A 12924-nucleotide genomic window follows, 5' to 3' on the forward strand; every position below is an offset into this window, starting at 1 on the left:
GTAAGTTGTAATGTATCCTCAACATACCTTCAAATGGTCATTCATGTTTATTCTTTAGGAAGAGATGATCGATCACGATTACACGTGTGTGCGCGTTGCGCGGCCGCTTGAACTGTGATCAGTGATCAGTCACGCCACATTAAAGAGCATCAAAACGGCAATTTATCGTTTGAATTTCGTGATAAAATGGACTGAATACTTAATATATTCGTGTGGAAACTCAGATTGAAGTGTGTTCCGCGCTTAAATCAAGCCGACTGTTAACTGTTAAAGATTATATTCAGAAACCGTTCGGTACACGTGTGCACCGAAACCGAAAGGCCTGTACCGAAACGGTTCGGTACGAATACGTGTACCGTTACACCCCTAATATACACTCACCGGCCACTTTATTAGGTGCACCACTTTAACTGCTCATTAACGCAAATATCTAATCAGCCAATCAAATGGCAGCAAAATGTAGGCATGTAGACATGGTCAAGACGATCTGCTGAAGTTCAAACTGATTTAAGTGACTTTGAAAGTGGACGGCTGATGATGACAGACGGGCTGGTCTGAGTATTTCAGGACTACTGATCTACTGGGATTTTCACGCAGATCCATCTCTAGGGTTTACAGAGAATGGCCCGAAAAAGATCCAGTTGTGACAGTTCTGTGGGAGAAAATTTCTTGTTGATGCCAGAGGTCAGAGGAGAATGGCCAGACTGGTTCGAGCTAATAGAAAGGCAACAGTAACTCAAATAACCATCACTCTCTACAACCGAGGTATGACGAAGAGCATCTCTGAACACACACCACATCAAACCTTGAAGCAGATGGGCTACAGCAGCAGAAAACCACACAGGAAACTGAGGCTACACTTTGCACAGGCTCAGCTAAATTGGATGACAGCAAGATTGGAAAAAACGTTGCTTGGTCTGATGAGTCTCGATTTCTGCTGCAACATTCAGATGCAGGGTAGGAATTTGGCCTAAACAACATGAAAGTATGGATCAGGCGTGGTGGTGTAATGGTGTGTAGGTTATTTTGTGTCTCTTAGTACCATTTGAGCATTGTTTAAATGCCACAGCCTACCTGAGTATTGTTGCTGACCATGTTCATCCATTTATAACCACAGTGTGCCCATCTTCTGATGGCTACTTCCAGCAGGATAATGCGCCATGTCACAGAGCTCAAATCATCTCAAACTGTTTTCTTGAACATGACAATTAATTCCCTAAACTCAAATGGCCTCCACAGTCACTAGATCTCAATCCAATAGAGGACCTTTGGCATGTGGTGGAACAGGAGATTCGCATCATGGATGTGAAGCCGACAAATCTGCAGCAACTGCGTGAAAATCTCTGAGGAATATTTCCAGCCCCTTGTTGAATCTATGCCGGAGAATTAACGCACTTCTGAAGGCAAAACCCAGATGTAGGCCTACCTAATAAAAGTGGCCGGTGAGTGTATATAGTGTTGAAAAGTTTGGGGTAATTTATTATTATCAATTTTGAAAACAGTTGTTCTGCTTAATATGTTTGTGGAAACCTGCACTTTTGATCAATTGAATGCATCTTTGTTGAATAAAACTATTATTATATAGAAATATCTACATATATTACAGCGTGTGGGAGTCATTCTACATGGAATAAAACCCACTATGGAGCCCCAAGAGTTCCTGGGTTGGCCTTTAGTCCACAGTGATTTGTTTAAAATGGACTCAGGACAGGCAGCAAATTAACACAGGACTTTCCAGAGATGAAGGTGGATAAGCCCTAGTTACTTCTGCATGAATAGCCGTACAATGTTAACAATGGGAAAAGCCGGTCAAATATAAGAGACTAAACCTTAATTTGGATTGTCAACATTTCCAGAGAGACTTATAGAGGATGATGCTTTCTCAAATAAAGGAGAGAAATTAGTTCCTCTGTTTTTGCAGAGTTCTTCTTTAATTAGAAAGTTAAATATTGGTCTGGGTTCTGGCTCGGTGCCTGAGGGGATAAGACAGCCATGATTTATTACCAGCCTGCTAAAGGCTGTGACTCTCTGAGGTGCACACAACCAACATACAGAGCTCTGCAGCCAAGCCAACTGTAACCCAATGCCAAAAATGCAGGGGAAAATGAGAGAAACAATCATAAACAAATCAACAGCTCATGGTCAATACGGACTATATTCCACTTAAAAGGCTGCTGAACATATGGTCAAAATAGTCCAGAAACAAAAAGACATTTACATTTTTATCCAAAGTGACACGGAGACGCGTATCACTGTATACGTATATATTTTTCATCGTATTGGCGTTTCGTCCACACGGATCCGGCGTTTTGGGAGACTGAAACCGCTATTTTTTTCAACCGAGTCCTAAAGTGGATAAATCTGAAAACGACACCCTTGCGGTTTCGTGTATACAGCCAATCCGTATATTTTGTGAAACAGGGATGTCATCACACCACGTCCTGCTCGGGGAAGACTAGAAATGATACAACTACGGGCACTGGGCATGCGCACATCAATACTGCGTTGTTTAATTACTGTATTTGCATTATTGTAAGGGTATGTTTAGGGTTGGGGTAGGTATATGCGTTAATAAAACACATCTGGTAAGTAGCAAATTTATTTATTGTTATTTTATTGTGAGATTTTACCTCACCTCCGACTGTTGCCGTACCCCTTCTAGCCACAACTCTTCTTCTCCGTTTTTAGTGTATTTCTGTGGCAGAATTACAGTGCCACATACTGGCCTGGCATGTATACTACATCGTTTTGAGCCGTTTTCATGCTCTCTTGTGTACGCAGATATTTCTTGAAACAAGGAAAAAAAAAAGATTGGATAGGGAAAGTTCTGGCTTCGTGTGGACGGGGCCTTACATTGCATTCGGGGTGCACATTTACATTTTATCAGCTTTCCCTGGCAATCAAACCCATGAATTTGGCATTGCTAGCGCTGTGCCCACACGGAAGAAAACAGGAAAAGGAAGTACTTTAAGCTTGAAGTTCTCCAATGGGAAGTATTCCAGGAATATACACATGGGCCAAAATTAAATACAACTAACTATGGCTCTAATAATATATTATAGTAGGTAGTTCCTTCTGTAGAATATATATACTGTTTGATTATTGTTCTCAAACATAAGCACAATTTATATACAATTGATACATTTATATATCTATATGTTTGAGAACAACAACAGTGCCACATGGTGATCAGCAGCTCTTTCTGCTGGTTTCAAAGTTACAAAGTTCCGAAGTGGCTGTCTTTAGGAGTGAGTCATTGAATCATTCGTTCAACTGAATTGTTCAAATGATTCTTTCAGGAAATGAAAAAAATGACTGTCTATATCAGCGAGTCACTGAATCCTTAACTCAGCAGATTAGTTCAAACACAATGATACATTCATGAACAAAACATCTCTACTCTGTTTTGCTATGAGAACCTTCAATGGTTTAGTTGCTTTATTTGAAACAATTTTCATTGGCATAGCAAAAACTGACAAAGTAATTGACAATATTGTATCTTTTATATAAGGGCTGCCCTCTAATAGTTGACTAAATATTAGTCAACCAAAATTTTATTAGTCGGATAGTTGCAGACAAAAAAAAAAAAAATCCAGGAAAAAGCAAAGTCAAGCAGTCCGTGAGGGACAGTTGAAAACAAATTAAATGAAAAGGGAGCAAGGACTCAAGTGCAAATAAAGATGGGATTTATTAAATACAAAATAAAACAAACACAAACAAAACATCCACGAGGGGAAAATCAAACTAGAAATACTTAAACACAAGGAGCAGGAACATGTAGCAGGACAGAGAACAGACGACATTGGACATACGACAACGATCCAGCACAGAACTGCAGACACGAGGAGATTATAAAGAGTGACAAATCAGGCAGGAAATGAGCTATAGAACAGGTGGGGCAAATTAACCAATAATCAGATAACAAGAAGGGCGGGGTGACAAGGGACCAGAGACATGACACCAGAACCACCACATGTGCTGCACAAGACAGACGTCCCCTTGGAATTATAAGGTTCTATCTGACATTTTTGTCAAAATTGAGTTATTCACATATTCTTATTCTGTGACAACTTATTTACATTATGTGATTATGTTTTTTAAGTTTTTTGGAACTTTTTATTTAGAAAATAAAAAGGTTCTTTCTACACAGTCAAATGGAATGCAAAAAACTTTAAAGCTCAATATCTCCAAACCAGTCAGAATGCAGATAGAACCTTATAATTCCAAGGTGGCGTGGTAATTACAGTATGTCGGGCAGGAAATCCAAATGTTCGCCTTTCATCCATCGACCTCAAATATGGCTTATCATTTGAAACATGTAAGTAACTTGGCTGCTCGCTCTAACGTTAACCAAGATAAATGTGCATTATTATTAGGCACACATTCAAGTGTTTATGTGGAGTGTGGAAGTATAGTGCGCTTACTGATTAGCCGACTAATTGTTTAAATGTACGACTACTAATCTTTAGTCAGGGACAGCCCTATTTTATAAAAAATACATATAGGCATGAAGGCATGAACATCCTACTTGGCTAAATCATGTCGATCTTGCACAGATGTGCACTACGACTCCAGTAGAGGGCTGTAGCACTCATGGGAATCCTGGATTTTGACTGGCTGATATATTCAGCGTTCCACACTGTGCGGCTAGGTCTATGAAAGAGTGTGTGCAGGTGTGCCAGCTGTCACCTGTGCCCCTCTCTCCCCCCTTCCTCCGATTCACGGCCCGGCACATAAAGCATGAGAAACCCTCCCTGCTAAATGAATTCATCAGCCTTCATTACGCCCCACGTTCTCAGGTAATTGGGAGTGCGCCGTACATTGATGAATGATTACAGAGTAGTGGGTGCATATTCATTATTGGGCTAAAATGTTCTTATGGCCCCATAATGAGCCTCCAGCAGTGGCCCGGGCCCTGCTATTACAGTACCCATGATTCAAGTTCAAGCAAAAGGCTCTGCAGGAGGACACCTACATAGCAATAAGGACCTGTGTCGGGCCAATGATCGCTAGTAAGAAGATGCATGCAAGAATATAAGTACAGAACTGGGTGAAATAAGGAAATTGGGTGCATGACTGCAAGTAGATTTGTTATTAGTCTCTCTCTCCCAGTCTCTCTGGGCTGAACAGCTGTGGCTGGCTCCCTCCTCGCTCATTTTCCCTGGCTATATGTCTCACTTGATGTGCCTGGCTGATAATGTCCCATATGTCCTTTGATAAATTTGGTCATTTGAAAATTATAAGGGTGGGGGATGCGTATGCTTCGCAATGGACCAGAACGACTCCAGACACACCTAGACCAATCCATTCTTAATCAATGGTCCTGTTTACACATGTTATGAAGAGTATCGAGAGAGTTATGAAATCACAAGACAAATTGCAAAATAAAGGTGGGGGTGGGGGGGCATATTTGGCCATTATTAGGGACGTTGTTTTATTTTTGGAAGATAGGATAATGTTCACATTATATTTTCATACTAATGAAGTTTGGGGTCGGTGAGATTTTTAATGTTTGTTAAAGACGTCTCTTATGCTCACCAAGGCTGCATTTATTTGATAAAAAATACAGTAATACAGTATATTATTACAATATAAAACTAAAAAGTGGAGAAAAGTGTTTTCTATATTTTATATATTCTAAATTTCTTATTATTATTAATGTTGAACAGTTCTGATTCTTATATTTTTTGTGGAAAACGTTATATATTTTTTCAGGATTCTTTGATTATTAAAGAGTTTAAAAGAACATTTATTTGAAACAGATTTTTACTCTTTAAGTCCCTATTGATCAATTTAATGCATCCTTATAAAAAAAAAGATTACTGACCCCAAACCTTTGAATGGTAGTATATGTTTAATTGCAGTTAGGTCAAATTAATTGCAGAAAACTATGCAACATATTAATTGATTCTCAAATTAAGTTATATGAACTTGACGCAAATGATTCACATGATCTGTGTCATGAAGGTCCATGTTGATATCAGAAGTACCAAAGAAATTGGACCCCATTTATACCCGTATTTAGAGTTGTCTTATCTTGTTTCAAACCAAAACAGATGTTACAATCGGGGCAAATATCTACACACCGGTATAATGGTCTAAAGACATCTGGACCTCATGTAGAAGCACGTGGCCTCATCCTCACCAGCAGGAGAGGGGAAAAAAACTTGCCATCTCCCTCCATTACCTCCACCACAAAATAAATGGAAAATTAATTATGTTGACTGCATCTCCAGCAAAACATCCAGGATGTCATTTATTACACAGTCCCACAATGTAGCACTGCAGTCGGGACACTTGCAATAGGAGAGAGAGAGAGAAACATGACAAATGCGAAAGAAACCATATGCAAATTAGTGAATCTTAATTAAGGCAGCCAAATTATTGAATGCATGAATAATCTATCTGGGTCTGACACAGCAGGGCCTCATGTTCCGCACCTCACCTGACGGCACAATCACACTCAACACTTGTTTCCCTGCTCACATAATTGATTTCACATTCATAAAAACATCCAATAAAATAATTGTTGTTCTGTTGAGTTTGTTATTAACCTTTGTGCAATGTGCATCCCACTTCTGCATCCTCTTTATGCACAACATGCCCCTCATCTGCCCTCTTTTTTTTCAACATCCCATTTGCCATTCTCTTTCAGAGCAGACTCTTAAACTCTGTTTCAAAACCTAGTAAGCTGCCTGCTGCCTATATAGGGCATCCTAACTGATATGGAACCTGATAAGTCATGCCATTTGAAACACATCAGTAGCACAAATTGCTTGACTTGACCTGCAGTTAGCATGTTGCAAAATATATATTTAATTATATTTTATACACTACGTTCAAAAGTTTGAAAGACATTAACACGTTTAATAAGCAGGGATACATTAAATTGATTAAAAATGACAGTAAAGGTATATATAATGTTCAAAGAATTTAGGGAAAAAAAGTAACACAATATTAAGCAACAGAACTGGTTTCAACATTGAAAATTATAAGAAATGTTTCCTGAGCAGCAAATCGGCATATCTGAATGATTTCTGAAAGGCCGTGTGACTGAGGACTGGAGTAATGCCATTTAAAGGTGCTCTGTGTAAAATTAGCGGCATCTAGGGGTGAGGTTGCGAATTGCAACCGCCCACCGCTCACCCCTCCCTTTCAAAGCACATAGAGAAGCTATGGTGGCTGACACAGGACAAAGATGTCGTCTGAGACAGCAGAGAGTAGCTAGCGCTCTCTAGAGGAGTTTGTCCATTTAGGGCTACTGAAGAAACATGGTGACACAAAATGGTGACTTCACTGTGTAATTTGAAATGGAAATAGCTCATTCTAAGGCAATACAAATTTAAATATGCCTGCCGTATTCAACTTACAAAGAAAGTGTAGCACCTCTCGCAGTTCAAAATGCTTACGCTAAGTCGTACGTTATAGTCGCGCCAGTCATGTTTTTTACGCTATGTCCGACATCATCGTCGCAGCAGTTATGCTTTTTCCGTAAGTTGAATACGGAAGGCGGTCCACCATAAGCTAGATATTTTATTTTATAACATATAGATATTTTACCCTTTAAGAGGCAAAATAATTCAGTTGCCCTTTCGCATCGATGATGCCTTAAAATGCCGCCTCTATAGGCAGCTCACTAGGTTTTGGAAGAGCAGTCTGAGTATTTTTCCCTGTAAGAAGAGGGCGTGTTTACTTAGCTTGCATCTCCAAACAGTTTTAGTCTTTTACCCTGCAAGGAACTGCAGAGAAAATCACTCTCTTTCTCTCACTTGCCATCTTTCGATCTCTCTGCCAGAGCAGTTTGACTGCCTGAGATTTAGCAGGGAGCGTGAACTGAGTAAACCTGATGTGATGTTAACCGCAATTTACAGATATACACAACCTCTCCCATGACCCCTCAATTAAATTCAACATAAAGCTACACAACAGCTATCTTGTCTTTGAGAACTTGGCTGACAGCAGGAGCCACTAAGGAAGCGCCGTGTCACGCTGATGGCAGTAATTATTGATGCAACAAAGAGAAATTCAAACAGTTTTTTAGTTTAAAGCATATTTGAAAAAAGCTGTGGTGTTGTGTCAGTGCTTTAAAGATGTATGCTCTGGGAGATCCTCAGAAAAGCCAATCAAGGTCTTCGAGTTCTAGGCCGTCACAGCCTCGCAGTTGAACAGAAATCTCACAAAATGCCCAGAGCGAAATGACGGGTGTTTCATTTGGATGGTGAGAGCAAAATGGAGCCGAATCGGTCAGTGGGGAGCAGATGACGCAAAGCACCAGAATTTGTAACTGTGGTGCAATCTCAGCCACATCAAGGACAAACCCAGCAGAAAGGCAGCCCCATGGTGATACATGTTTGAGTCCGTAGGCATCCACAGTTAGAGACTGATAGGTGCACCGGGAGTGTGCAGAAAGGTCTTGATGAACCCACAGTGGATTTAATCCACACTTATCTCAGTGTGGGTAAAGGATGCAGCAGATACATCAGTTGAATTAAAGCACCCTTTATAACAACCTGGTCTCATTGTGAAAATGTACCTCTGGCAACGTTTTTGCAAACCGCCAAAATACGTACCAATAAGTACATATCTCTGCAGTTTCAAAGTGAAATGAACACTAGAGGCAGTAAAACAGCAAGTACTTTTTATCGTTTTTTTTTTCCATGTAAATGAATAAATTTTGGAGTTTGCATCACTTAATCTGCTCCATATGCTCTGCTTTTTTTATATAATAAGTTTGCTCAGTAGCTCAGCTGGTACAGATTTGTACTTGTAATAATGAAAGCTCAGGTACGAATCCCGTGAAAGACAAGTCATGATAAAAGAGCTCAAAGATGAGTTCACACAAGCTAAAAAGACATGGTTACTATTGTATTTTTGTCACATTTGCTTTTGTTAACACTATCGGTTAGGTTTAGGGTTTAGTGTAGGTGTACGTTAAAAAAACAATGTCACAAAACGTCAGATTGACGCTCATCTGTTCCGGGAAAAAAACGAAGCTTTTGGCGGCACCCAGTGGACATATCACTTTGAAACTGCAGTGATATGTACATATTGGTACGTATTTTGGGGTTTGCAAAAACGTTGCCAGAGGTACATTTTCGCAATGAGACCAGGCTGCTTTATAAATATTACCTTTATGCAGTGTGTAATATAGCTCTTTGTGAATGTAAAAAGTCTGCCAAGTTATAACGATCAAAGTGCACAGCAAATAAATGTATTATCTGCTAAAAAAGAATTCATTCTGAACAGCTGCAACGAGTCGTCAGCAATTCCACTCTCTCATCCTGATACATATCTACATAATAATGTAACACATTTGCATAATGCCAGCCTATGGTCTTCACTGGCTGCCCACGAACAACGTCTACTCTGACCCGCCCTCAAACACTGTAGTTTTAGCTGAAACTGGAAGAGTTTGGTTCGTGTTGTTCATGTCAAGTAGAAGCTGTTTTCGGCACTGTTGAATCCACTTTGCATGCACTTCAAAAGGATGAGGAGTCGCGCTGGAATTGATACGGTGAAACCGACACCAATGTTACTGTTCGTATATATGCATTTAATTTCCGTGTTGTAAGCGGTAGACCGATCACAACAGACTGGGCCAAATGCAGAGATTTTGGGAGAATATTAATTTGTTATTTGTTTGTATAATTTGTTATTATTAATCACATATATCCTAATTTGTTAAAGGTCCCATGGCATGGCATTTTTCTATTATTTTATAGTGTTTCCTGAGGTGTACTTATATTGTTAGTATGATTTTTAAATCATAAAATGTCATAATTTGGAAATAAAAGGCATTTTGTCTATACTGCTGTTTGGCCTGTGGCTGAATGCCCTGCTTCAAGAGGCGTGTCTGCTGTGAGACTTCAGTAAAAACGCCCACTGTTGGGATTGGCTGACATCTTTGCATTTGAAATGAGCGGAGGGGGCGTGGTTTAACGAGGTCTACGCCGCATGAGCTGCTGCCAGAGAGACGGATGGACCTGAGTTCACTTCTCATCAGTTCTCTCAGCATGTCTCAGTTCAGGGTGAACTGTTGTAGTTACTAGAATATACTTCAGGTTATTAGTTTATTTCTAGTCAGAGGGGCTGTCACTCATGTCAGAAAGTTAGTAACTTTAGTAAATTATGGATCAGCGCTGACTCGAGACGCGAACCGTTTAGAACGATTCAGTCCGATTTGGTGAACTGGTTCGGTTCACTAAAAAGAACCGGTTCAAAAGAATGATTCGTTCGCGAACCGGACATCACGGAGACGGAGCGATTGCTAACAACGTTATTTATAGTAACTACTGAGTTGTGAGAGCGCTGTCTATCAGCGCGAGTTTATTGTGTTTGTATCTGAGAGTTTCTGAATAAACACGAGTCCCAGTCACGCCGAGTCCGTCTTCATCATTATTACCATCTTTGTAACACATGCAATGTACCATTACAGCGAGATGAACGAGTTAGTAAGTTTGATTAAAGCATTATTTCTAGATATGTTCATACAATCATATCAAAAGCGTCAGTGACGCGCATTGAGTAACTTACACAGCGCAAACAAAGACACAACAGCAGTAATCGAATGTAATCCAGTTTATTGTGGGGAAAGCTGGCTAGCCTAGCCCAGATACCCTCACGCTTACCCCCCTTCTGCTTAATCTCACGCCGCGTTTGGTGCCTCCGCTGTGGGCCAGATGCAGTACTGGGGGTCGGGGATGTTGAAGCCCGAGCTTCGGCGTGCGTGAGGTTTATCTCTAAAGATGTGGCTCTGCCAATGTTGAGCAGAAACTCCCGACTGTATGCACATTTAAGAACAGATAGACGCGACGAGGACGTACAAAAACACTGACTCACAAGATAGAAAACACGAAAACACTGCTCTGTCGGGAGAGAGAGAAGCCGCAGCGTGTGCACGAATAATAAATAATTAGCTACACATAAGAAATCACTGATCACAGATCAGAAGGAACTGAAAAAAGACTTCTGTTATCATTTGTACATCCAAACACTGAGAAACTGCCAGCATTCACTCGTTCACAAGCCTTGATCTCTCCAGGACAAATATGGCGCTTGCATGGGCGTGCCAGATTCTCTGGGCGGAGGAAAGGGAGGGAACCGTTCCTGCTTGGACGTCAAACCAGGAGACTTCAAGATTGGCTCGTCTGGCCTGTCATTTTCTCAAAGGCAGAGAAAGACAGCCAGAACTTTGTTTTACACCGATCAACATTTCTATCCACTTGGGGACAATATTCAGGCTAGGGGAACTCATATTAATGTTGAAATACCTCATAAAATGAAAATTTCATGCCATAGGACCTTTAAGAAAACTCTGAAAAGAACATATTAATAAGATTAAATACACATTAAAAAACGGTTAGGTTAAAATAATGATTTGATTCCCGATTCATAGGTTTTTGATTCAATCAAGGAGCGATTTTTGTAAATTCAGAACAATTCGATTTAATCCGATTCACATTAAAGGGGTACTTCACCGTTGGAAAAATTGATGTGTATTTAAATTGGGTAATTTATGTAGTAGAAATTATTATTATTTTTTTTAAATAAATTATAGATTTTAGAAGTTGGTGCACTCTAGACTGTGAAAAGCAAGAAAATTTATTTTTGGCTCATATGGATGAAAGACAACAACTCCCAGAATGCACTTGTTTCGCTGCCCCACTCCCACCGGTTACATCACCGCTAAAAGTGTGCTGTTTTAATAAGGGGATTTTAAGGCTTTATGTCGGGGGAAAATATATTTAGTGTGTAACAACTGCAAATTTTGATATTAAGTAAATGGAGTCGATTCCATAAAACCTGGAATTGAACACCCAACATATTGCTACTGTGGGAGTCGGGAATCGGAGTCAACTCCAAAAAACTTGCAAATTGAACACCCCTAATTTATGATGACGCGAGAATTTGCGAGTTTCAGTCAGAGAGTGCATGCACTGAACAAAACTCTTCGTTTCAGCGATGACTAATCTGAATGCTTCTGATTGGCCATCACGCTCGACAGAAACGCGTGTGATTGGTTATAATGCTCAACGCTGCAGAAGGAAATCTGACCTGCGGCAGTTGGGTGGATCAAAGGAATGAAGTATGTTTACGAAGTTTCAAAGTTTGTTTAGCCAATATTATCACTTAACATATATTCTATTACATCAATATTTTGAAACAAATTTCCATGACTTTTCCAAAACTTTCTGGTTTATTTATTTTTCCCAAACTTTTCCGGGTCTGGAAATTGCTATTTTAAAATTCCATGACTTTCCCAAATTTTTCATGACCGTACAAACCTTGCGAAGAGTGAAATGTCTCGATAAAATGTCAGAATTAAGCACACCTGCGCACACATTTTAAACGGATTCTTGATCGGGAAAAAAAAGATTCACGATTCAAAAATCCAAATTTCAAGATGGATGCACATGCATCGGCAGGATTTGCATTTGATGCAAAGAAAAATTTAAATCAAAGGCTTGACTGGCAGATACAGATCTCTCTCAAAACTGTGAGGACTGTGTATGGAGTTCTTGTATGAATTTTCAGTTGGACTTACACTTGGATGTCTAGCATGATCCTCTTGTCTTCTTCAACATGGATCCCCCAGATGCAGTCCTGACCCTTATCATAGGCCTCAGGCCAGTTTGGAGATAACACCACCCCGGCTGAATCTGTGATCTCTCCACTGCAAACAGCTGCAATACAACCAAAGAGAGAAACAAAAAGGTCAGAGAGAAATGCAAACACACAAAAGTACCTAAAATGTTTACCTTATTTTAATCTGTATGATGAAATCGTATTTACTGCACAATGCAATAAATAACAGAATAAATAAATAAAATGAATGTTACCAGTGTTATGTTATCAGTATTTAGGCAATATTCATCTAATATTTATATTTTTATTTTAGCTTAATTTTAATGAATGAAAAAGATT

General features: G+C 39.7%; 1 protein-coding gene across 1 annotated transcript in view; it reads right to left on the reverse strand.

Annotated features, from left to right (window-relative positions):
- The window catches only part of sez6b (seizure related 6 homolog b), a gene marked incomplete at both ends in the record, with an annotated part of 82000 nt that overhangs the window by 16408 nt on the left and 52668 nt on the right, over nt 1-12924 (reverse strand). The window contains one exon of the mRNA XM_079823331.1: nt 12545-12683. Within this exon, the coding sequence (XP_079679457.1) occupies nt 12545-12683 (139 nt within the window). The remainder of the gene's footprint in view (nt 1-12544; nt 12684-12924) is intronic.

The sequence above is a fragment of the Gobio gobio genome (genome assembly GCF_949357685.1).
Source record: "Gobio gobio genome assembly, chromosome: 8".
NCBI lineage: Eukaryota > Metazoa > Chordata > Actinopteri > Cypriniformes > Gobionidae > Gobio > Gobio gobio.